This window comes from Anabrus simplex, chromosome 2 (genome assembly GCF_040414725.1).
Source record: "Anabrus simplex isolate iqAnaSimp1 chromosome 2, ASM4041472v1, whole genome shotgun sequence".
Lineage (NCBI taxonomy): Eukaryota > Metazoa > Arthropoda > Insecta > Orthoptera > Tettigoniidae > Anabrus > Anabrus simplex.
The window spans coordinates 1,152,517,982-1,152,543,779 of NC_090266.1; the positions used below are offsets into that span (position 1 = coordinate 1,152,517,982).

The 25,798-nt window shown below is 38.9% G+C and overlaps 1 protein-coding gene across 1 annotated transcript in view; it reads right to left on the minus strand.

Annotated features, from left to right (window-relative positions):
• Positions 1-25,798, minus strand: part of LOC136863813 (HEAT repeat-containing protein 6) — a 248,820-nt gene that overhangs the window by 105,871 nt on the left and 117,151 nt on the right. Inside the window, exons 11-12 of the mRNA XM_067140151.2 lie at positions 20,017-20,136; positions 13,170-13,294 (exon numbers count right to left, since the gene is read on the minus strand). Of these exons, the coding sequence (XP_066996252.2) occupies positions 13,170-13,294; positions 20,017-20,136 (245 nt within the window). The remainder of the gene's footprint in view (positions 1-13,169; positions 13,295-20,016; positions 20,137-25,798) is intronic.

Below are 25,798 nucleotides of genomic sequence, written 5' to 3' on the forward strand. Positions count from 1 at the left end.
TTAATGAATTTCAAACTGAAACCGTTATGTAAGGCTTGTTGATGAATGAAAGACAGTGGACAGCTTGCTATACTGATGTAAACGAACACAAACATAGCATGCGAGAACGAGAGATTGACAATCGATATACACGTTGCGATATACAGGTTTCAATAAACATCGCATATTCGCGCACATTTCTCGCATTTATAAATGTCGATATTTCGTTTGAAAGCGTCCAATGAGTGAAGGACTTCTGGCCACTAGTGTAAAAAAAGCTGAAACGGTGGGATTTGAAAACAAATGTTTGAAGTTCACCAAAAAAAAAAGCTACAATCGGGAGAAATAATAGAATAATCGGGAGGCGGGAAAAACTGTGGAAAATCAGGAGTCTCCCGCCTAAATCGGGAAAGTTGGCAGGTATGTATAAGTCAAGCGTTACAGCCACGTGGTTGTGTTGTTCCGTGTTCATTATCGTTGTTCTTTATGTTCTAAAATAATAATAATAATAATCATCATCGTATGGCCTCTGCTACCGTGTGCGGACATTTCAATTTGATGCCATCTGGCTGTCTGCTCGTCAATTTCGACATTCCATTTTACCCTAAGCCCACTAGATGACAGACCGAGTAAACCGAAACTCTCTTTGGCGTCTATGGCTGAGATTTAATGAATTTTGTCGGGTAAACACCAAGTGTGTCACCAGAGGTCTTTAACATGCCGACATCGTATGACATGGAGTGTTGAATGGACTTTTTTCCGCCCTTCAAAAATCCGACTACCTCTGCCGGGTACCTTCTCAAATTTTATACTTTACGGTCAGACGCACCTCATCATTTTAACTTGATATAATCTAACAGTGACATTATAGGTGCTGTCATGTGTTTTAGATGGTCATACGCACCGTACTCTCATAAATTTAACATTACATTTAAACTTTGTGTTAGTAGGTGCAGTCAAGTGTTTTATAAGATACACCTTATGTTCTATACACTTCAAGCTGGACTATTTTCTCGTGTATCGTACCTTAACAACTGGGTTACCTTCTCTGATTTGCTTTCAACGTTGAACTTGTTACAATTAAACTTTTAACATTTCTCATTTTATTTGCTGTCATGTGTTTTATATTTTAACTAGTCATAATTTAACTTTTTTCTTGTAAGTGGTATCATGTGTTTTATATTGTTGTTTGATAAGTTGTGTTTTGCTCAATTGATTCATTGGCTGATGATGACGCGCAATGAGCGTCAAAACTAGTACCAATCTTCTTTAAACGACATGTGATAAATACTCACATCAATAAATATTCATTGTATTGAAAAGGTGGACGCTTAATATTTTCATTTTACTGTAATCCCAGTTCAATACGGAACAGAATGAAGTTTCTAACTCTCATTCTAGAGTCGATGTACCAGTTACGTAGAGCCTCTGCGTTCTACCTCTACATAATGCAGGTATTTTATTCGTTTTGTTTGCCGTAGTTGCGCAGTCGCTACCTTACGAAATTTTCGTTCTGCAGACCTTTTACTTTCGTTTACTGCAGATCTTTGTCTTTTGCTTTGTATGTTTTGTTTTCCTTTGTACTTTACATACATGTGAGAACAAAGGATAGCATTTATCAGTTTGCTTAGTTGATGTGCCTGCTTGTGATTTTACATTGAGACCTACCATTGTTGTTATTCATCATCTTCATTCATGGCTGAGCTTTTTGAAATATGGTATTATATTACACTATGATTTGATATTCATGTTCGTCCATGTGAGGCGATACGAATATATCACGCAGCGTGCATACGGTGACTGTTATGGTTGTAGTTTGGGTGAGTCTTGTCTCTCTTTGCGGCGACCCAATATTATGATGTGTGGTGTCTGAATCAAGCTTGTGAGTCCATGGAATCACATGTCATACTATACAGATTGTTTCCGTAATGTGTCTTGACGCATTGACCTATCATGGGTCCTTATCATTTTGGGTCTCTATTCTCTGTGTGTGCGTGTTTGTGCTGTCCGCTTGTGTGATTTATGGTATTCTCTGCATTCTCCGGGTGTTATCTTCATTTAACTTTCATTTCTCTTTTTTTGCTTTCGCCTATTTTTGGGCCTGACTATTTAATTATTTTGTAACAATTCTTTAGTTTTATCTGTTTGATTGTTGAGATTGCTCACCCATCTCATAACTATGGCAACAATTCCTTTGTCTAATTTCTTTTGTTTTTTGAGATGCTGCTTTGGATTGAGATGGTGATTGTTGTGTGTTCGCGTCTCGGGTGATGCTCGCTTGGAGTTCGGGTGATATGTTATCAATCGGGATATGCGAATTCCTGTACAGTTTATTTTGATTTTCGCCTGCACCTGTCCAGCTTCTCAATTTTGTGTTTGAAGTATTTCACATCACAAAATTAAGTATTTTTGAGGCGAGTTGATATTCTGAGGTGGTGTTAATATTTTGGAAGAGACGCTTGTGGCTACTTTTGTCGATACTTATTGAGCCTCTTGGAGAACACCTGTCTATGTGTAACATACATCTTTATATGTACGTAACTATCCCATGCTTAACCATTTTTTGTTCATCAGTTTATTCATCTAATTTTTGTGTTTTGTACCCATTCTTTCATTTGGGGAGGGGTACAGGTTTCTCGTTTTCCCTGCTTCTCGTCATTATTTGCCTACGTATGAGTCCAGCTCCTGACTGTTTTAGTCTGTCCCGACCAGTCCATGAAGTGAGTATCGTCGTGCGGATATTGATTTATATTTGGTAGCAGGAGGTCCTCTGTTGTGAGTATTGTGTGTCATATGTGGCTGGGTGAGTGGCTATACAGAGCCCTCAATGCCATATGAAAGGATACCTGAAGATTGGCAACAAGGAAGCATTGTACCACTGTTTAAAAACAGGAAGAAATGTGAAAATTATAAAGGCATAACCCTATTATCACATGAGCTAAAAATAATGGAGAAAGTCATAGACAAAAGACTGAGGGATATAACAGAAACACAGAGGAAGAACAATATGGCTTATGTCCAAATAGATCAACAATAGACTTGATATTTACAGTGCGAACGATAACGAAAAACATCAGGAAAGGAACAAGGAAATCATATTTGTATTTTTGGATTCGGAAAAAGCTTATGATACAGTTAACAGAAAACATGTATGGGAATGCCTACTGAAAAGGAATGTACCAAAATCATTAATTAACAAGATAAAAATATTGTATCATCAGAGTAAAAGCAGTGTACAAGTGGGGAGTGGTGACTCTGAAACATTTTATACAAATAAAGGTCTCAAGCAAGGAAGTGCACTGTTGCCATTATTGTTTATTATATTGATGGATGAAATCATAAAACGTGTAAAACAGAGTATCAGTAGTGATGAAGTGAATGCTTTGATATTTGCAGATGATGTGGTGATTTGGGGAAAGGGAGAAAAGGAAGTACAAAGGAGACTGGACATTTGGAATGAAAATCTCAAGGAGTTTGGAATGGTAATTAGTAAAAAGAAAACTGTAGTCATGCACTGTGGAAAAGAGAAAAAGAGTAGCCAAGTGAACATAGACAGAACGGTTAGGGAATGTAGAACAGTTTACATATCTGGGCAGCATTATTAATGGAAGTAATGAAATCAACCCTGAAATTAATAACAGACTAAGTAAAGGTACAACATTTTATCATCAAGTCAGAGAGCTTTTATGGGATAACAAAGTACCCAAGAGAATGAAATTAACATTATATAAACAGTATTTCATACCAATTGTAACATACGGACTAGAAACGCTGGTAACTAACAAGAGACAAGATAGTAAGATCCAAGCAGTAGAAATGAAATTTTTAAGGACATCGGATAAAAAGACGAGAAGAGATAGAATTCAAAATATTAAAATCAGAGAAGAGCTAAATATAGAACCATTAGTACAGAAGATACAGAAAGCAAGACAGATGGTTCGACATGTAAAAAGAATGGAAATGGAACGGGTAGCAAGAAGGGAATTTGAAAGAGAAGTTAAGGGAAAGAGACCAGGTGAAAGACCAAGAAGAAGGTTGATTTGGAAGGACATTAGAGAAGCTGGATTGGACGTGATGGAAGTAATGGAGTAGGAAAAGTGGAAGGACATAAAGGAGTGGAGGAGGCTTGTTAACCATACCCGGGCGACTGGAATGGGACATTGATGATGATGATGACTTTTAGGCCTACATATAAAGTAAATATAATCAGTTTTAATTACTCATATCACATCATTCATTTCTTCTCATTAATTCCTCTGATGAGGTTGACATCAGGAAGGGGGCACAGCCGTAAAAACTTGCTACGAAGATTCGCCTCACTTCATAATCGACCCCGTAGGGATATTATCATATTATGCAATATTGATGCAAAATAACTTAATGGCCAGTCATTTGTCTCTGTCAGTTCAGCAGTAGGTCTACCACGCAGTAAACCTGATCACTGCTTTCATTTGAATTATCATCTTGCTTGACCACCCTTTGAACCTGTGAATTTGGATCTAAGAATTATTATTATTATTATTATTATTATTATTATTATTATTATTATTATTATTATTATTATTATTATTATTATTATTATTATTATTATTATTATCATCATCAACAAATACTTCGCAAGTTGGAAATATCCCAGTGGCAATGGTCACTTACAGTAGTGTGACAATACAGTTAAATAAAGATTAGTTTGTTACTGAGAAACTAACCTAAGATCTCAGGTGTTCTCCATTATGTTGTGAACATTTGGAGAAGAAAACTTCTGATATCAAACAAAAGAAAGAAGCAACAAAATCTGACTACAGGAAACACAATTCACAAAATTACTACAGAACATTCAAACAAAAATTAAGGATTTCTCTCTGTCGCTCCAATTCAAGAATGAACTTGGGGAAATGGATCACAATAATGCTGAAAACTGTGAAATTCTTGGAAAATACTTTTTCCAACTATGCAATTGTGAAAAAAACCAAGAAAATTTCAAATTCTACCCAGCACAATAGAACTCAGACTCAGAACCACCCCGTGTACAGGAAATTAAAGATATAATTCATTAATTGAAAAGTTGTAGGGGAATGGAGAAAAGCTGGAGCACCAAGCCACCGACTGGGGCCGAAACTGAAAGGCATAAAATTAGACTGCTTAGCATTTGCTGATGACATGGCACTAATTGCCCAAGATATTTCTGACACACAAAAACAACTTGAACTACTACAAGACCAAGCAACGAAAATTGGATTACAAATTTCGTTTGAAAAAACAAAATTTAGGACCAACATCAAAATCGCATCAAACAAACTTCTACTTGGCAATAAGATCTTAAGAGTAAATGAATTTAAGTATTTAGTGAATGGATTACAGCAAACTGTAACGAAAAGGAATCTATTGAATCGAGACTCCAGAAAATGGAGATTGCTTTTCAGTTAACAAAAAATATATACAACAAAAAGAGCCTCTCCTGGAACTGCAAAATCAGACATTATACAACTGTAATCAAACTTGAAGCTCTCTATGCTTCAGAGACACTCAATCTTCAACACAAAACACTAAAGCACCAAATAGAAGTGAAAGAATGTAAAATAATGAGAAAAATCCTTGGGCCAAGAACCAAAGATGGTGTACATTATCCAAAGCCGAACACAGAAATATATTTCAAAAATCCCACAATCACAGACACAATGTGACTGTGAAGAATTCAATTCATGGGACACTTAGAAAGATTGGACCCGAACATACTAACGCACAAAATACATACACTCATAAAGAACAAGGCTACTAGACTGAATTGGTACAAGCTTACAGAGAAAGACCTGAAGGCATAAGGATCACCAAACCTACTTAACTGGAATGAAATCACGAAAATCACTCACACACAGGGTTTCGAGGAAGAAGAAAAGACTACACAACATACATGGTCAGAGCAAAGAAAACAGATCCAATCGTTGCATACAAAGGAATACTGGGCCAACAGGAAGGCTAGAGAGTGGTCTTAGGACCCATTCGCAAAGAAGAAGAAGGAGGAGGAAATATGTACTACTTAAAAATTACTCCAGATGCACAAATATTAAAACTATACTGCTGGTTTTGCAAACATCTTTTAAATGCTGAAATCGTGAGGTTAAGCAATTTAAACAATTTCATGAAATTAAGTCTTCATATGAAAATGGTTCACAGTGTGGGTTACTGTAGTCACATCCTAGTTCGTGAACGATGGACAACGGCTAAGTGGCCTAGTAAGTGGTCCTGGGAGTGGGCATCTCGGACATATTCTGAGTCATGACCCTCCTTGTGCTCAGGTGGCTAGGACTATAAAATCCATCGATGGTCCCTAACATGCTATAGGAGAGATCCTCACTTTGACTATGTGTAAGTAGGGTAGCATCCTGCTTCATGAGTTTACCAAACTCAGAACATTTTAAGCAAGCCTCGGACGCATGGGAGTAACGGAGTCCCACTCTCATTTGACAGGCGAGGGATTCCTCGGAAACAACTTGCCGAACAAAATGGAATTTGATGGGGAGCTATCAATATTCATGGAGGTTATGGAAGAAAGAAAGTAGAACTGGCTGAGTCAGCAAAGAGGATGCATCTGGAGGTACTAGGAGTCAAGTGATATTCGGGTAAGGGGAGATAACGTGGAAGAGATAGGAGATAATAAAGTGTACTTGACAGGTGTTAGAAAGGGAAGGGCAGAGTATGGGGTAGGGCTGTTCATCAGTAAGACTACCGCATGTAACATAGTTTCTGTTAGGCACCTAAACGAGCGAATGATGTGGGTAGATTTGGCAGTTGGAGGAATTACGATGAGAATTGTCTCAGTGTATTCACCATGTGAGGGTGCAGATGAGGATGAAGTTGACAAGTTTTATGAAGCATTCAGTGACATCGTAGTCAGGGTCAACAGCAAGAATATACTGAGCTTGATAGTTGCAGTCATGTAAGTGCGGCCAGTATCCAGTAATCGGGAGATAGTGGGTTCGAACCCCACTGTCGGCAGCTCTGAAGAGGGTTTTCCGTGGTTTCCCATTTTCACACCAGGCAAATGCTGGGGCTGTACCTTAATTAAAACCACAGCAGCTTCCTTCCCATTCCTAGGCCTTTCCTATCCCATCGTCACCATAAGACCTATCTGTGCCGGTGCGACGTAAAGCAAATAGTAAAAAAACAGCAAGGATAGGATAGTGCTAATGGGCGATTTCAATGTGAGAGTTGGAAATAGAACTGAAGGATACGAAAGGGTGATTGGTAAATGTGGGGAAAATATGGAAGCTAATGGGAATGGGAAGCATTTGCTGGACTTCTGTGCTAGTATGGGTTTAGCAGTTATGAATACATTCTTCAAGCACAAGGCTATTCATCGCTACACATGGGAGGCTAGGGGTACCAGATCCATAATAGACTACAGTGTTCTCCCTGGGATCTTTTTTACAGGCCGCCCGGCTAACATAACCTAGGTAATTGCTAGTTACATAATAACCATATGTATTTGAATCACTGGTTGCTCCAAATTAAATTGTACATACTGTAAAACTGTTTATTTACACGACAAATCTTCATTTTTATCAGCATAATTGCTTCAGTTACATTGGAGGTTAAATGTTTAGCTTGACTGTCATGTAGTGTAGTGCTCGAGCATTGTCTGGATTGACGTGGAATCGCATGCGTGCATTCGATTTCGCACGATGTCACAAACCTGTATGGCACTCCACAGCAACCGAGTGGTAAGCCCCAGTGTTAGGCCTATATGATTATGAACGAGCAGTAATCAAATCCCACTTTCGGCAGCCCTGAAAATGGTTTTCCGTGGTTTCCCATTTTCACACCAGGCAAATGTTGGGGCTGTACCTTAAGGCCATGGTCACTTCCTTCCCACTCCTTGCCCCTCCCTATCCCATCGTCGCCATAAGACCTATCCAAGTCAGTGTGTCGTAAAGCAACTTGTAAATCAAATACAAAAAGAGCGAGCAGTAGAACGCTACAAGTTCTAAATAGTCTTAGGTCTTGTTCGTGATAATAACACTAAAAGTTATATTTTGCAGTTAATGTTTACCTATCTGATAGTATTATCAATACCTGGGAGGAATAAACTGAAATTATAGCATGTTCATTTTTTACGTAGTAAAATCCGCCCGTATACTCATTCCTGCCACTCAGCTGACGAAAATTTCTGGGGAGAACACTGGACTATATCTTAACAGACTTCGAATTCAGGAAATCTGTTACGAATGTACGGGTTTACAAGTAACTATTCTCATCTTAGAACCCATATTGAAGATCAATTATGATACAAAAATACAATGGTTTATTACAATCCACCTATTAAGTACATAATTAGCTTAGTTAAGATTACATCCTTACTAAATTGTTATACATGGTACATGTTTCGCTCTTTTTCTGAGCATCATCAGCCACTATATTTTCTCTAGGTTGATTAAGATCTTGACTTTGTGAACTTTTGAATTAATTTATACTAAAAACATATGCTATTTTACCAAATTCTTTAACAATCTTAATTAATTACAATGTTCATGTATGTATCTAGCTGTGGATCTGAAAAACATTACTGTTATGTACATATTCAATTTAATCTATTATATTCTTAAAAAGTTTGTTCTTTAAGCTAAAAACATTAATTGTCTAAAATCTTGAAGATAACATTGTCTCTTAAATATAGAAAATATACGAAGATGTAATGCTAACTAAGCTAATTATGTATTGAACAGGTGGATTGTAATAAACCATTGTATTTTTACAACATGTACATACAGGTTTATCGGGGAATTTTCAATGATGCACACCACTACCTGATCTGTAGTGAACTAAGTATCTCTAGGCCTAGGATAGACAAAGTGAAATCTGTCTGCAAATGAATAAGGGTAGAAAATCTCCAGGATGAGGAAATTATACAGAAGTACATGGATATGATTAGTGAGAAGTTTCGAACAGTGGACAGTAAGCAGGTTCAGGATATAGGATGCTGTAGTAGAAGGGAATGCCTAGGAATGACTGTGTATAAAGATGGGAAAAAGAAAACATCTTGGTGCAATGATGAAGTGAGAGAAGCCTGTAAACATAAAAAAAAAAAGGCTTATAAGAAATGGCTCCAAACAAGGACCGATGCAGACAGGAAATTGTACGTAGATGAAAGAAACAGAGCGAAACAAATAGTTGTTGAATCCAAAAAGAAGTCGTGGGAAGATTTTGGTAATTACCTGGAAAGGCTAGGTCAAGCAGCAGGGAAACCTTTCTGGACAGTAATAAAGAATATTAGGAAGGGAGGGATAAGGGAAATGAACAGTGTTTTGGGTAATTCAGGTGAACTCATAATAGATCCCAGGGAATCAATGGACAGGTGGAGGGAATATTTTGAAAATCTGCTAAATGTAAAAGGAAATCTTCCTGGTGGTGTCACGAATAACCAAGCTTATGGGGAGGAAGAAAATGATGTTGGTGAAATTACGCTTAAGGAAGTGGAAAGGATGGTAAATGTCACAGGTGAACAATATAGTGGTAGTGGAAAGTGTTTCTGAAGACTTTATTTGTAAAGTATGATATAATGTTTTATTTGTAGTGACCTAACCCATACTGTGTAATATTTGTAACATATGTATTTGTAAATAGTAGATTTCTATTCTGTACTTACTGGAAGTATCTCGAAAATTGTTGAACAGGGTGTTTGCCTTTTGTGGGTTATGTTTTCTAGAAGGAATTTTCTAACTATTCTGGAAAGGGAAGATTCGCGAACGTGTGTTTTCGAGAATGTTAGTTAAAGTTCGCGACGGAAGTAGGAATTGTGATTGGTGAACCTAGGAGGGGATGGGGGGACTCATGCATTCTGATTGGCTACTCCAAGGCCAGAGTTTTCCTATATATAGTGAGCGAGGCTGCGTTCGCAATAATTCGGTCTTGTCTTGGCCTGATCTGCCTTTAGTCTGTGTTGGTCTGCGTCATGTGCTACGCCTCGCTTCCGGGATGGGCCACCCTCGGGTAAACACTCTTACCTTTCGTTCCAGTTAAAATTTCCGTAATGTTTGGTTGCTATTTCGTATAGGAGTCTGCCCTAGCCTAACCTAGATTCGCCAAATTAATTATTTACGATGCCTTAGCTTTTCTGCTGGGGTTCCCTGTTTGTTTTTGAGGCATTCCCATTTCTTATTTCACTAAATATGTAGATTGAGATTTAATACATTTACCTTGGGGTTTGCCTCTTGTAGTTCAGTGTCACTTGATATACGCTAGAGTTTAGGAGAGTACATTCACTTCACTATAAATTGTAATTGTTTTTACGTTGCTTTTAACCTACTAACTTGCATTGTACTACTGGATTGGTAACTGGTTGTATAGTTGGTTTGAAGTTTGAAACTCGTAGTGAAGCCCACTTCTAAGATATGTGTATCATGGAGCTTATAGTTCGTAAGTTGTAATTTGGTGGATTTTGTTCGGAATGTATTTGTAAAATTTCACTTGTAAATAATATTTTTCAAATTTAAGGATCACGGCGATTTATTTCGGAATCTGCAATCTAAGCCATGTCCATGCCCTCGGTAGGTCCTGCCTGTTTCCACTTCTCTGGTTTATTATCCACTAGTTGGCCCTACTGATATTCCGTATTATGTTGTTGACGGCTGAGATCTGCGTAGGCCAGCTGATGTTTCTCTCAGTATTTAGTGTTTTCTGACTGTGTGTAGTTGCTCTTACTTCCCTCCTTTATTGTGTTTAGTACTTGTTTTGTGTAACCACCATAGTAAAGGTTACAGTAAATAAACTCCATTGTCATAAAGCAGCAGGAATAGATGAAATTATACCTGAAATGGTGAAGTATAATGGGAAGGCAGGGATGAAATGGCTTCATAGAGAAGTAAGATTAGCATAGAGTGTTGGTAAGGTACCTTCAGATTGGACAAAAGCAGTAATTGCACCTATCTATAAGCAAGGGAACAGGAAGGATTGCAACAAATATCGAGGTATCTCCTTGATTAGTATACCAGGCAAAGTATTCACTGGCATCTTGGAAGAGAGGGTGCGATCAGTGGTTGAGAGAAAGTTGGATGAAAACCAGTGCGGTTTCATACCACAGAGGGACTGTCAGGATCAGAGTTTTAGTATGCGCCAGGTAATTAAAAAATCAAGAGGAATAGACAGTTGTGTTTATGTTTCATAGATCTAGAGAAACCATATGACAGGGTACCAAGGGGAAAAGATGTTCACCATACTGGGAGACTATGGAATTAAGGATAGCTTATTAAAATCAATCAAAGGCATTTATGTGGACAATTGAGCTGGAATGAGAATTGATGGTAGAATGAGTTCTTGGTTCAGGGTACTTACAGGGGTTAGACATGGCATTCTTTCACCTTTGCTGTTCGTAGTTTACATGGATTATCTGCTGAAAGGTATAAAGTGGCAGGGAAGGATTCAGTTAGGTGGAAATGTAGTAAGCAGTCTGACCTATGTTGACGACTTGATCTTAATAGCAGATTGTGCCGAAAGCCTGCAGTCTAATATCTTGGAACTTGAAAATAGGTGCAATGAGTATGGTATGAAAATTAGCCTCTCAAAGACTAAATTGATGTCAGTAGGTAAGAAATTCAATAGAACTGAATGTCAGATTGGTGATACAAAGCTCAAACAGGTAGATAATTTTAGGTATTTAGGTTGTGTGTTCTCCCAGGATGGTAATATAGTGAGATTGAATCAAGGTGTTGTAAAGCTAACGCAGCGAGCTTGCAGTTGCAATCAACAGTGTTCTGTAAGAAGGAAGTCAGCTCTTGGACGAAACTATCTTTACATCGGTATGTTTTCAGGCCAACTTTGCCTTACGGGAGCGAAAGCTGGGTGGACTCACGATATCTTCTTCATAAGTTAGAAGTAACAGACATGAAAGTACCAAGAATGATTGCTGGTACAAACAGATGGGAACAATGGCAGTAGGGTACTCTGAACGATGAGATATAGGCTAAGTTAGGAATGAACTCTATGGATGAAGCTGTACACATAAGCTGGCTTTGATGGTGGGGTCTTGTGAGGCGACTGGAGGATGATAGGTTACCTAGGAGATTAATGGACTCTGTTATGGAGGGTAAGAGGAGTAGAGGTAGACCAAGACGACGATAGTTAGACTCAGTTTTTATCGATTTAAAGATAAGACGTATAGAACCAAATGAGGCCACAGCACTAGTTGCAAATAGAGGATTGTGGCGATGTGTAGTAAGTTCACAGAGGCTTGCAGACTGAACGCTGAAAGGAATAATGGTCTATAATGATAATGTATGTATGTATGTATGTATGTATGTATGTATTAAAATTTCTATTGTCATAATTTATCAATTAAATTAGCATAAATTAGAAGAGACTTTTGTTTGAATGTTGCTTTAATACCAACTAGCAATATTAAAAAGTGAAGAACAATATTTCTGACCAGAATGATGAAAACAGATAGATCCCATGTCCATTATGATTATCCTCGTAGCCATATTCTGGTCACCGATTATGAATTCGTATTTTTTTTGAACATTTGGAACACACAATGATATTCATCAAGACACTGCCAGCTCACATAATTCTTGATGTTGTCCAAATACATGTGTTATTGACAAAATTACCACAACTTTGTTGTAACATTCTATACACCAAAGAAATATTTCCAATTTTGGAAGAAACTTATCACAACTCTTTGCTTCAAGATGTTTTTCCAGTGCCAATTGTCTTGCACAGTGTCAAGTAAAATGTCTTAAAACAAGAGAAGAGTAGTATTTCATTTTCGGGACTCTCCCATCTAAGAAAAGGAAGTATATTATTTTTAAATTTTTAAAGTATTAATAAGTGATTCCATATTCATATTTATGGCACTGATTTCAGTATCATCTTGAATCTTTGAAGACAATGGCAATGAACTTGCATTGTGCATGATCAAGACATAGCTACAGTATGTAAAATTATGTCATTTAATAGTACTGCAGAAGAAGTAGAGGCAAAATTAAAGGCTTAATCATTGTGTACTGACTAGTATTTAATAGACTCTTGGTATAAGTGCTGATAATAATAAAAGAAACAAAACCTCTGTAGAGTCTGCCCTTATTGTCCACAATGTCTCAGTTTATTCAGTTTGCCTCACAGGTAGTTACTTGACACTATTACTGTCCAGCATTTTATTAATTTATCTTCAAAAATATGTTATAAATTGTACAACTCACTCATTCAATACCAAGACCTCGCTCAGATTACTCAAGGCCCACGATGCACTTGCTCGAACATTCATGGACTCATTTTCAACGTTGATTAAAACCTTTTCAGTAAAGTCGAACACATGTATATCATTCTGAAACAAAAATGACAATAATAATGAATATAAACAACCATTTTAAAAGTATTAGTTGAGATATAGCTAATATTGCTTCATTTCAGGCGTTTGGGACATCAAAATCAACAATCTCATCTACTTAGTGTGAGAGAAGTCAGCCTGATAATCTGTATGGCTATTGTGTCTGCAATTGTCTATGTATTGTTTATAATATGAGAGGGGATCAGAAAGTAACACATAACATTTTATTTCTTTATAAAAATTATTGGGGACTGGATGGCCAAAGTTGGCAGACAGTCAATTTGGATCTTGTGCTAAAGATAGCAATGGCATGATCAGGTGCTGCCCTCATGGAGCGAGCATTAACTAGTGACCGAAGACTGCACTTGTGCCAGCATCGTCCACATTTAAGAGTAGCAAGATATAGTTCATTTTCTGTCGGCAAAAGGAAAAACGCAGAGTGAAATTCACAGAGAAATTTGAAAGTGTATTGTGCTGATTGTCTAGATTACACCAATATCTCCAGGTGAGTAGATTCTTTGGGCCAAGTAAACCTTGCTGATGAACTGTCCTCCAGCCAACCTGCGACTATTTCTATACTGCCCACAAGCAAAGCCACCGAGGCAGCAATATGAAACAATAGGTGGTTGCACCTGCAAACCTAGGCACTACAAGTCAACATTTTATATGGCACAGCGTACAATACTGTGCACAACAGATTGGGATTTCATGAAATCAGTTAAATGCTGGGTGCCCAAGGACCTGTCAGAAGAGCAGAAGGGCCAGAGAATGAAGTCAAACTCAGACCACTTGAGTTACACTGAAGGAGGTCATGATTTTCTGGAACATGTGGTGACTGGCGATAAATCGATGATGACGATGTTTGTTGTTTAAAGGGCCTAACAGCTAGGTCATTGACCCCTAATGGTACGAGGTGCAACGAAATGGAAATTAAAACTTCAAAATGTATCCTCTGACTGGAATCTAAAATGAATGGTGATGAAAAAATGATTGTAAAAAAAAAACAATCAGTGGATCCAATTCATAATATCTTAATTACCGGGATGATGCACGTTTATCTAAAGGGGTCCAAAATCCAGGGGCCTGTTCCACGAACGAACTTTGCAACTTTTCAACTTTTCAACTTTGCACTTTTCACTTTTCAATTCTTGCAAAGTGCAAAGTCTTTCTGTTCCACCATGAACTAGGCTCTACTTTTCAATTTCTTCGCAAAGTGAAAAGTTTTTGCGAATGAGTGATCCGATCGAGTTTATTCCATGAGCAAACTGCATAGGCCTAATACTCCATGATTTTAATGCTTTACTTTTCGCGGCGAACTTGGCGATATAATTGTCGTAGGTGCCGTTAAAGTTTTTATCATGGGAAAGAAAGGTTATTATAAGAAGCTGGCTGTGCTGGAAGTTGTCAAGGAGAAACGTGACATCCTTTTCTGACAAATTTAAAGATAACCTCTCAAATGATGACACATCAATGTTAACGAGAGTACCGTCAACACATATACACACAGAAAGACATTCACCCTTCATTAGAAATCCCGTCGCTATATTAAGTGGATTATCAGGCCAACGTATGGTTAGGAAATATTACATTTACTATAACTTTGGTAACAGTTCTGCAAATAATTGATTTTGATGTCCCATGTATTGCTGTTACACAGTACAGCTGGGCACCATTTACTAAAAAAATGTAAACATAAGAATTTGTTCTTTTTCGGAAAGGAATTTACTTCTTTATGTTTTAATAAAATGACCGATCATTTCAAGAATATAGTCAGCCTCTGTTGGGATAATACGAAATCACTCGCGATATTACGTCGAAGTGAGGTTATGAAAATTAATCCTGTCTTTGTACGTTCTATTATTGGATTCTTCATCACTGTCCTCACTTGATGCTAACAAAAGCTCACGTTGTAACGTGTTTATATCACTAAACCAAATTCTACGCCGAGAAACGAATGTACATACTTGTTAATTAACATATGAAAAGGGAATCATCTCTTTGCAAGATTTATGAAAACTTTTCACTTCATTTCTTTGCACTTTGCATTTCTGTACCAATGGAGGAACATAACAGGCTTGAAAAGTGAAAAGATTTCTAACTTTTCACTTTTCACTTTACACTTTGCAAGCTAAATCTGAAAAGTGATGGTGGAACAAAATCTGAACTGAAAAGTGCAAAGTGCAAAGTGAAAAGTTGCAAAGTTCGTTCGTGGAATAGGCCCCAGGTCACCGGCCCCTCATAATTGTACTAATCACTGCAAAAGCAGAACCATGGTGTTCCTCCTATGGTGGTACTAATCACAGGTAATGTACAGTAGACCCATGGTATGTCACACACAATGGCACCACTCGCAGGCAACACAAACCCATGGTGTTTCGGAAAGAAAGGGCACTACTCACAAGCAACACAGACCTATGGTGCTCCTAACATAGTGGGACTAATCATGGGCCCCAGTATTCCCGTGGTGTTCCTCTCTTGGTGGAACTAATCACAGGCCATGTATACTCATGGTGTCACTCACATTGTAGTTCTAATCATAGGCAATGTAGACCCACGGTGTATCACACATTATGGTAAGACAACAGGCAACATAAACCCATGGCGCTCCTCACATAATGGTACTACTCTCAGGCAACGCACACCATTGGTGTTCCTTATATAGTGGTACTGATCACAGGCGCCAGCCAAACATGTGGTGTTTCTTACATAGTAGTACTAATCACAGGCAACGTAGACCCAGGGTGTTTCTCAAAATGGTACTATTCATAGGTAATGCAGACCCATTCTGAACACAGCGGAACCAACCAGTGGAATACACATGGTGACCCTTATCACAAGCAACGCACATACCCGTAGTGTTCCTCACATAATGGTACTGCTCCTGTATAACTTAGACCCATGGTTTCCCTTGCAAGTAACATTGACCCAGGGTGTTCTGCACGTAATGATACTAATCACAAGAAGTCTCACTGTTCTAATTTTATCATCCCTTGGTCGCCCCTTACAATAGGCAGGCACGAGCGTAGTCTTAGTCTGCGTCCCCCACCCAAACGGGGTTGGTGATGAATCCTTGGTATGCATCACTTGTTCATTTATCGTAAGGCTTTTAATGCTGGGAGTGTTCGAGGACAGGTTCTGCTCACCTGGTGCAGGTCTTTCCATTTCACGCCCATAGGCAACCTGCATGTCTGGATGTGGGACGACAATGTGGTAAGGGGAGGGTGAAACCCGGTGTCGGCATGCAGAATAATCCTGTCGAATAACACCAAAGGGTCCGCTTAAGCTTTACGTCTCCAACCGACAGATGAACCACCATCAACAGCGTCATATGCCGTCACGAGTACTGTGAGGTGACTTGGAATTGAATCCAGGCTTTTAGGCATGTGATCTCATGATTAGAAAGTGTACCCCAATGGCCAACATTCTGATGGTAGAATTTTTTTTGCTCAACAGGACTTGAACCGGTTAACCACAGTGTCAGACGATATAGAGTTGACGCCTTAACGATCATGGCCACCAAGCAAACGGTCTGCAGCACTTAACACCGAAACAAAGCAACAAGTTTCGGTGTGAAAATATTCCAATTCCTTGCCACTGAAGAAATTCAAGGTCACCCAAATGGTGAATTAGTTCCTAGTGACAGAATTCTGGGACATGCATGGTTTCCTCCAACTGGGATCAATGTGAACACTGAGTGTCATTAGAGACAAACTCCCACCACCCCAATGTTGTAGCTTATGTTTCACAAAATCTGAGAAGTATGGCTGGAAGGAACTCAATTATTCACTACATAGGCCAAATCATGCATCATTTGAATTTCACCTCTTTGTATAACTGAAGAAATTGCTAGGTGGTCATTACCTTGGCTCAGATGAAATAAAACTGATCATGCACAGGTGGCTAAACTCCCAGGGAGCAAAATTGTAAAAACTAGATATATTCAACTTTGTATCACAATGAGAAAAATAAATTGAAAAACTTAATATGTTGAAAAACACGTAAAATCTGTAGAACGTTTGGGCATAATTTTTCTGAGTCTTTATAACATATTTTGAAAATATAATACCGTATTTACTCGCGTATTAGACCCTCCCCCCCCCCCCCCCCCACTTTTACAGCAGGTCCAATATACAATAACCTCAAATTTTGTGCAGTGAACACATGACTTCTAGGAGCTATAAATTGTACATGTAAACATTCTACACTATTCTTTAACAAATTTATTAATGAATTTGAGTTACCGGTATATTGGTTATTTTCGTTGGAAGGCAGTATTTCTAAGTGTAAAAAGACATAAAATGGTGAACACGACTTTTAGGCCAACACATAAAGCAAATATAGTCAGTTTTAGTTACTCACATCATGTCTTTCATTTCTTCTCATTAATTCCTCTGATGAGGTTGACATCAGGAAGGGCATACAGTCGTAAAAACTCACTATGAAGATTTGTCTCACTTCATAATTGACCCCGTAGAGAAAAGGGATATCATCATATTATGCAATATTGATATAAAATAACTTAATGGCCAGTCATTTGTCTGTCAGTTGAGCAGTAGGTCTACCACAGTAAACCTGATCACTGCTTTTACTTGAATCATTGTCTTGCTCCATCAACTCCCCTGCTACTGGTATGTTGTCATTCCAAGTGACGTCATCTTCACTGCCATCTTATCAGCCATGCACTGCAATCGAGAGCATTCGAGGTCCCGTCGTTTTGAAACTTTTTAAAATAGTTTAGTTCTGGACTATAGATTCCAAACAGTGTGAATCTCTTACCAAATGGTTTTTGGAGACAGTCTCTGATATTCCCAGTTGGTGTATGTGTAGCAGAAGCCACTCCTTCAGAATAAAGCCGTGCTGTAGAAAGTGTGCCAAACCACCCAGCTGATAACTAGCGCATGTTATGAGTTGTACTTCCGAATATAATACATAGTGACTGGAAGCATTCTTTTGATAAATGCAGCTGTTGTAAGCCAGACCCTTATTTTAAAGTATATGTCATGCTTGTTCTCTACATTTATCACATCAGAATTTACCTAAACAGCTGTAAATGAGATACGAGAGACCGTATTGTTTACGTTAGGTATTCTAACACCTGGATAGTGCCAAAAGTTCCAAGACAGAAATAATAAAAAATAAATAACAGGAAAGCTTGCCACATTTATGGATATCTACAAATGTCGCGGTAATGCGTTTTATTATCATAATGCTTAATTTCGTACGCTCATCTCCATTTTTTTAACACATGCCCTAGTATGTTTTCTTTGGCGTCTCCAAAAATCATTAAAAGTAGGTGGGGACATAAAATCAACAATACTATTATTATTATTTGTTAGGTATATTGGAGAGTAAAACAACTGTTATGATTGGATAGTTTTTAACACATTTTTAACTTACTTCTCTCCCAAAAAGAACCTATATTGGCAGATGGCCCAGATGAAAAATTAATGTCCAAATAATGATAAATCTTGCTCACAAATTGTTTGAAGATATACAGTCCAGATGGAATTGACATAATACAAAGTAGCACGGTTATTTTGGCGCTCCACCACTCCGAGACGAAAGCAGATTCAAACTGTGGAGCAGCGGAGTGGGAATATATAGCGGTGTAGAAAGATCTAGAAAAGTGAGGAGGCTACAAGCCAGCAAGTTCGAGAAGCATATCATCACATGTCCAATAGGTGAGCATGCAGCGCACAGACAACGGAGAAGGCGAAGCGTACAGAGGATGACGTCATAGTCACGTGATGAATGGCGCAGCCAGAGCCCAGGTGAGCGGAGTAGTGGAATGCGTGAAGCAGCGGCGACAAGATCGAAGAGAACAGCAGCATGCAAGGTAGGGAATACACATTGTATGTTCGGAGATCGTAACAATCGCAAGACTACAAAGTGCTGTGCCAAAAACGGGAAACCAATCTGCAAGGACCATGTGGTGGAGTCCCACCGAGACTGTGTTTCAGTGAAGTAAAAATGTGTGTAGGGTCAGAAGTTTTCACAGTGACACAAAAATGTGTCCAAATATATAAATAAAAGTTTAGTATATTTTTTAATAAAAAGCACATTAATAATTCATATGTGAATAAATGTTTAGTGAACATGTTTTAATAAACAGCTTATTCATAATGACGAATAGTCCATGTTTCTCAGTGAGACAAAAATGTGCCCAAGTATGTAAATAAGTGTTTAGTGCATGTTTTTCAATAAAATGCTTATTCATAATTTATCGTAAATAAGTGTTTGGTGTTTAGTGCACATTTTAAAATAAAAAGCTTATTTGTAATGACAAATAATGAGTATAAAAATGAAGTTCACTTAATGGCATAAATTTGCTCCGCATGAGTCCTAATATAAATCACGCAAGAGCACTTCCTCAAGAGTTAAGGTATAAGAGCTGCATTAGCTTCATATAAAAATGGGAAATCAAGGAAAACCATCTTCAGGGCTGCCGATGGCGAGATACGAACCCGTCCTTGCAGATTGGTTTCCCGTTTTTGGCACAGCACTTTGTAGTCTTGCGATACCTGGCTCTAGGACAATAGCAGCTCAAAGCTATGCGAACCGCATGCCCAACTCACTCAGTAAAATTCTTTTCATTAATCCTACTACTACAACTATTCTCTCAATGAAATCAAGGAGCACTAGAATTAGAGAGTTATGTTTAATTAAGATATCGGATTTAATGCAATGGTTAAAAATTTATCAACAATTATACTTACAACTCTCACAGAAGGGAAATGTATTACTATTCCTAGAGAATGTACAGCTTCAGCCCTCACAGTTAGATCTTTGTCTTCAGCCCTGCCAACTAGTGCGCCTATAATTTCCTGTTGCTGGATGGGCTGTGAAGAAGAAATATGATATTAAAACTACATACAATACTCAGCAATTATATGTCCTATAGAAAAACAGTTAGTATAAAAGTTTAAATTACTAGGGAAAAAACCCACCAACACGTTATTTTCACCCAAAAGCCAAGATTAGCTCCATAAGATTATCACAGCAGAAACAAACTCCCTTACTGTGAGTCTAACGAGACAGCAGACATTATGGGCCGATTGCAGAAACGATGACTAGTTTTAAGCCCTAGACAACGTCTACCTAAACAACGTCTAAGTCGATCACGAGCTTCCACTGCATAAACAATGTTAACCGGTGTTTAGCTAGACGCCATTTAAAGTTTCAATATTGGTTTGAAAATGGAAACAGAAGTATCTTTCATGCAACTCTTTGCTTGTTGCAACCAATGAAATTCGTCAGTGCACGCACCAAACGTTAGTCAGCTGTAGTCTTCTTGCACATTACTCAAATATGGCTAACCATGACTTGCCCAGAGATAAGAATTATCGCTTTCGATGGAAATAAAATCTCATAATATTATCGACACGCTACCGTACGAGGAAGAGTAGCTTTGATTATAATGTTATGGTGAGTGTAATCAAAATGGCTTCTGGGAAGGGAAAATAAAACTATATTACTGTGTAACCGAATGAGCTGTGTGGGACATACAGATGTATACAGATTAAGTGATGTGGCCCGCTGTCATCTGGAGTTTTGTTGCTGTATGACAATGTACATATTCTAGAGATCGTATGTTCAAAACACACCATTGGTAGCCCTGAAGATTGTTTTCCGTGGTTTTCCCAATTTTACATCAGGCAAATACTGGGGCTATTATTATTATGGCCACATCCCTTCCTTCACAGTCCTTGCCTTTTCCTATCTCACAGTTTCCAAAAACTTACCTGGGTTAGCATGATGATTATCCGCAGAAAAAAATTCACACACACACAACCTACGTTTTAGTGCCGCTATTATTGTATATGTACTTACTTGGCAGTAAATGTAATACCTGAAACCTCCTGGTTGATGTATGTGACAGCCCTCTGATGATCAGGACAAGTTATTCTGATATGGATGTAGTCGAAGTGACCTATAATTCCGGGGACATTATCCCAAGAACTATAGTCAAGTTGACAGTTACCCGACTGTACCTTGTGTCATTTGTTTCATGCTACGTATCCTCTAATTATGATTCACTCCTAAAATTTGAGGTTAAACAGTGTTCTCGGCAGTGTTTAAACATGGCCGGTTGAACATCAGTTTTAGACAGTGTCTAAGTGATAAATGACGTCTTTGCAATGTTGTTTAACCGTAAACATCGTCTAAATACCGTTTTTGCAATCGGCTCTATGTGTAATAAGTTAAACCGCGGATTTCTCAACTTTTATGGTATCAGAAAGTGGCGTCTTAGACCCATATTCAACATGCAAAAAACCTCTGCAAACAAGTCACAATGCCACCTTAACACTGGTCACTTGTGGCATGGTATCTTCACATCGAGGTATATTATCTAAACATTATTGAGCTTTTTGGCTTATGCCGTGTCAAGAAAACATGGTGAAACTCTTTATGTTAACAAATGTATTCGTAATTCATATGTAAATAAGTGTTTAGTGCACGTTTCAATAAACAGCTTATTCATAACGACAAATAGTCCAGAAGGTTTCTCAGTGAGAAACATTAACAAACATAAAGAGTTTCACCTTGTTTTCTTGACACAGCATAAGCCCAAAAGCACATATCATGTATACAAGTAGGGGCCCTGAAAGCATCAATGTTAACAGTATATTACCTACTGACAAAGTGATTTCTATCATAAATTCTGGATACAAATAATTAACATTCTTCTTCATTTAAATATTTTAAAAGCTTGGCACCCTGGAAAAAACAGACAACGTATGGTGTATGGATGTAAAGATCCAGTCCACTGAGCACACCATGGCATATATATTGTAACAATAAAGTAGAAGGATATAGTATCAAAACATCATAAATCTATTTGATAGATAACTTCAAAGATTTTCAATCCATCAAAACCACTGCAATATCAATAAATCTAAAAAAAAAGTCTGAAAAAGGTTGTTGTTGATGATGATGATGCTTGTTGTTTAAAGGGATCTAACATCTAAGGTCATCGGCCCCTAATGGTACGAGATGGACGGCATGATATGATAATTACAAATTTAAAATATATCCACTGACTAGAATTTAAAACAAATGAAGAAGAATAATGATGGTGAATTTAAAGTAATCAGTGGATGTGATTTGCAATGCCTTATTTCCAGTAAAATGGAAGATGATAGGTAATTGTAGAATAAGACATTGCCTTAAAATTGAATAATATATCATGCAAATGACTATTTAAAAAGAAAATACATTAAAATAGACAAACACAAACTAAAACAGAGTCAAATTAATAAAACGTAGTGAACAATAATACAAAGACCAATACATTTATATACGACAAAACAAACCACTATCCCTCATAAAACGGATGACGAGGTCTGCTGACTGCTCGTCATCTCATAGGATGAGTGAGATGGCACTCGGGAGTTTCAGAATACGACGCAGATCGACCAGGTCCATGCACTTTGAGAGGATGTGTAACACGGTAAGATGATCGCCGCAAGTACACACTGGAGGGGGTTCTCCTTTCAGTAAATAGGAGTGCGTTACTATAAAATGGTCGATCTGAAGATGACATAATACCACTACTTCCCTCCGAGAAGCCCAAAGGGATGTCCTCCATACCTTCGTTGTACCTTTTATTGCTCTCAGTTGAGACATTTGGTTATGTCCCATTGGGAGATTGAGTGGCAGGCCACTCCACTTCCAAATAAGCTGAAACCTTGTAAGACAACGGGGGCAATGTAACTGCCTTCTTGGCAGCCTTATCTGCTAACTTGCTTCCCTCTACACCATGTGGCTTGGGAGCTACAAAAGCAGGATTCTGGTGCTGCCATCTGAACATCCGGCCAGTAGGTCCTGGATCCGCTGCACCAGAGGGTGCCAACGGAAACGGGTATCAATAGACTGTAGCGAGCTCAAGGAGTCAGTACACAGCAGAAAGTGTCGGCGATCATCGGACAGTTCATACCGCAGACCTTCAAACATAGCATAGAGCTCTGTTGTGTACACACAACAGGTTCCCAGGGGAGCAAAAGAAACCTATCATTGTCGACAACGAACGCACAGCCCACTTTTGTTTCTGCCCTCGAACCATCCATATAAACGATGACTGAACCAGGATATAGGCCAACAACGGACAGGAAGAGACTCCAATAAATGGAAGGGCCCACATAGTTGTCTGACAAGGCAGGGAACCGAAGGTACATCAAACAGTCTGTGACTGCTATCCAAGCGTGTTCCAACCAGCCGCGTTGCTCGAGGATAAGCAGCATACAGCAATTGTGGAATACGCAAGGATAGCTCGGGTGAAGTGGCATCTGTCGCAAATTTGCAGCATAGGACATAAGCATTTGCCGGCGCCTAAGGTGTAAGGACGGCACACCAGATTCAGCGAGCAGGCTAGCAATGGGGCTTGTACAAAAAGCTCCCGCTGACAACCTAACCCCGTGGTGGTGGATGCTATTCAGTTTCGCAAGGACGCTTTGCCTTGCTGATCCATATGCTGCACTGCCATAGTCTAACCTGAATAAAATATGTGCCCTATAAAATCGTAGGAGCACTGTGCGGTCAGCCCCCCAATTGGTACTGCGAAGAAGCTTCGAAATATTCAACTTCTTAGTGCACTGCATTTTTAACTGCTGCACATGTGACTCCAACAATAATTTGCAATCGAAAAGGAGCCCAAGAAATCGCTACGTGTCAACTATGGGAAGATTGACATTTCCTACATACAACACAGGATGGAAGTGAAGGGTGCGCTTCCGGCACAAGTGCACAACAGAGGTCTTTGCGGTGGAAAACCAAAAGCCATGTTCTCACTGTTCCACTCTCCTGACAGTTTGCTGTAATTGTCGCTCTGCGACTGCCATATTATGCAAGCTATAATGCAGAGCAAAATCGTCCACATATAGCGACGGTATTAATGCTGAACCAGCAGCAGCGACAATACCGTTTATGGCAACTGCGAACAGAGTGACACTGAGAACTGATCCCTGTGCGACTCCAATTTCTTGAACGTGGTATTGCAAATATGCCCTCCCTACTCGGACACGGAATAGACGGAGGGACAACAAATATGCAATAAATACCGGCAAGTTACCTCAGAATCTCCACAGATGCAGGACTGAAAGGATACCATATCGCCATGTGGTGTCATAGGCCTTTTCTAACACAAAGAAAACAGCCACAAAAGGCTGTTTGCAGAGAAATGCATCCTGGATAGAACTCCCCAGGCATACCAAGTGGTCAGTGGTCGAGCAAGCGGCTCGAAAACCACATTGGTACTGGGACAAAAGTCCTCGTTTCTCTAGACATCACACAAGTCTGTGATTTACCATCCTCTCAACTAGCTTACACAAACAGTTAGTAAGACAAATAGGTCTGTAACTTCCTGCTTAGTTAGGATTTTTGTCAGGCTTGAGGACAGGAATTACTATGCCCTCTCACCAATGAGATGAAACTCACCCTCTATCCAGATTCGGTTGAACACATGAAGGAGATATAACAGACTATCCTCACTAAGGTGTTTCAACATGTCCAGGAGACATGTCCTAGCAAAACGCCAAGGTGCTGTGGAGTTCCCACTCCGTAAAGGGCACGTTATAGTTCTCTGAAGCTTGAGTGACAACACTGAGGTGATGACGTTCTGCCTCCCGCTTACGAGTGAGGAAATCATTACGGTAATTCCCAGAACCAGACACATTCGTGAAATGACTGGCTACATGGTTAGCAATCGAGAGCGCTTCAGTGATGATATTGCCTGCAATGGAAATTCCTGGTACAGAAGATGATCCTTAGATGCCCAAAATACGGATAAGTTTAGTCCACACTTGAGATGACTGAGTATGTGACGTCATAGACGACACGTATCTCTCCCAAGAAGCTTTCTTACTCTATCGAATAAGAACTTGCACCTTAGCACGGAGTTTCTTAAATGTTACCAAACTGGTCATAGTGGGCAGCCTACGATAGCGTTTATGAGCGCGACTGCATTCTTTGATAGCTGCAATTTCTTTGTTCCACCAAAAAACCAGTTTTTGGCGAGGAGTCCCTGAAAACAATGCAATGGACTCCTCAGCAGCAGCAAGAATAACTTGTGTTATGTAATTGATATCGCTATCTACGCTCCGCATGGTCACGTCATTAAAGACAGCTAGTGATGTGAACTTTGGCAAATCAGCATGTTTAAGTATCCATCGAAAAGGAGCCTAGACGGATTTCTGTTTCAACAAAGTAAGAACAATGGGAAAATGGTCACTGTCACAGAGATCATCGTGTGTATTCCACCGAAACAGGGGAACCAGCATTTGGCTGCCTAGACTGACGTCTATGTGAGAGTATGTACCGTAAAGTACACTGAAATCATCTGTATTCAAAATACATAAATCCAGCTCTCTTACTAATGTTTCCAACTCCCTTCCCCTGGGGCAAGGTGTTTCACAGCCCCATATAAGGTGATGGACGTTAAAATTGCCCAATAGGGAGAACGGACGTGGAAGCTGATCTTTAAGATCAGTTACATCATTTATATTA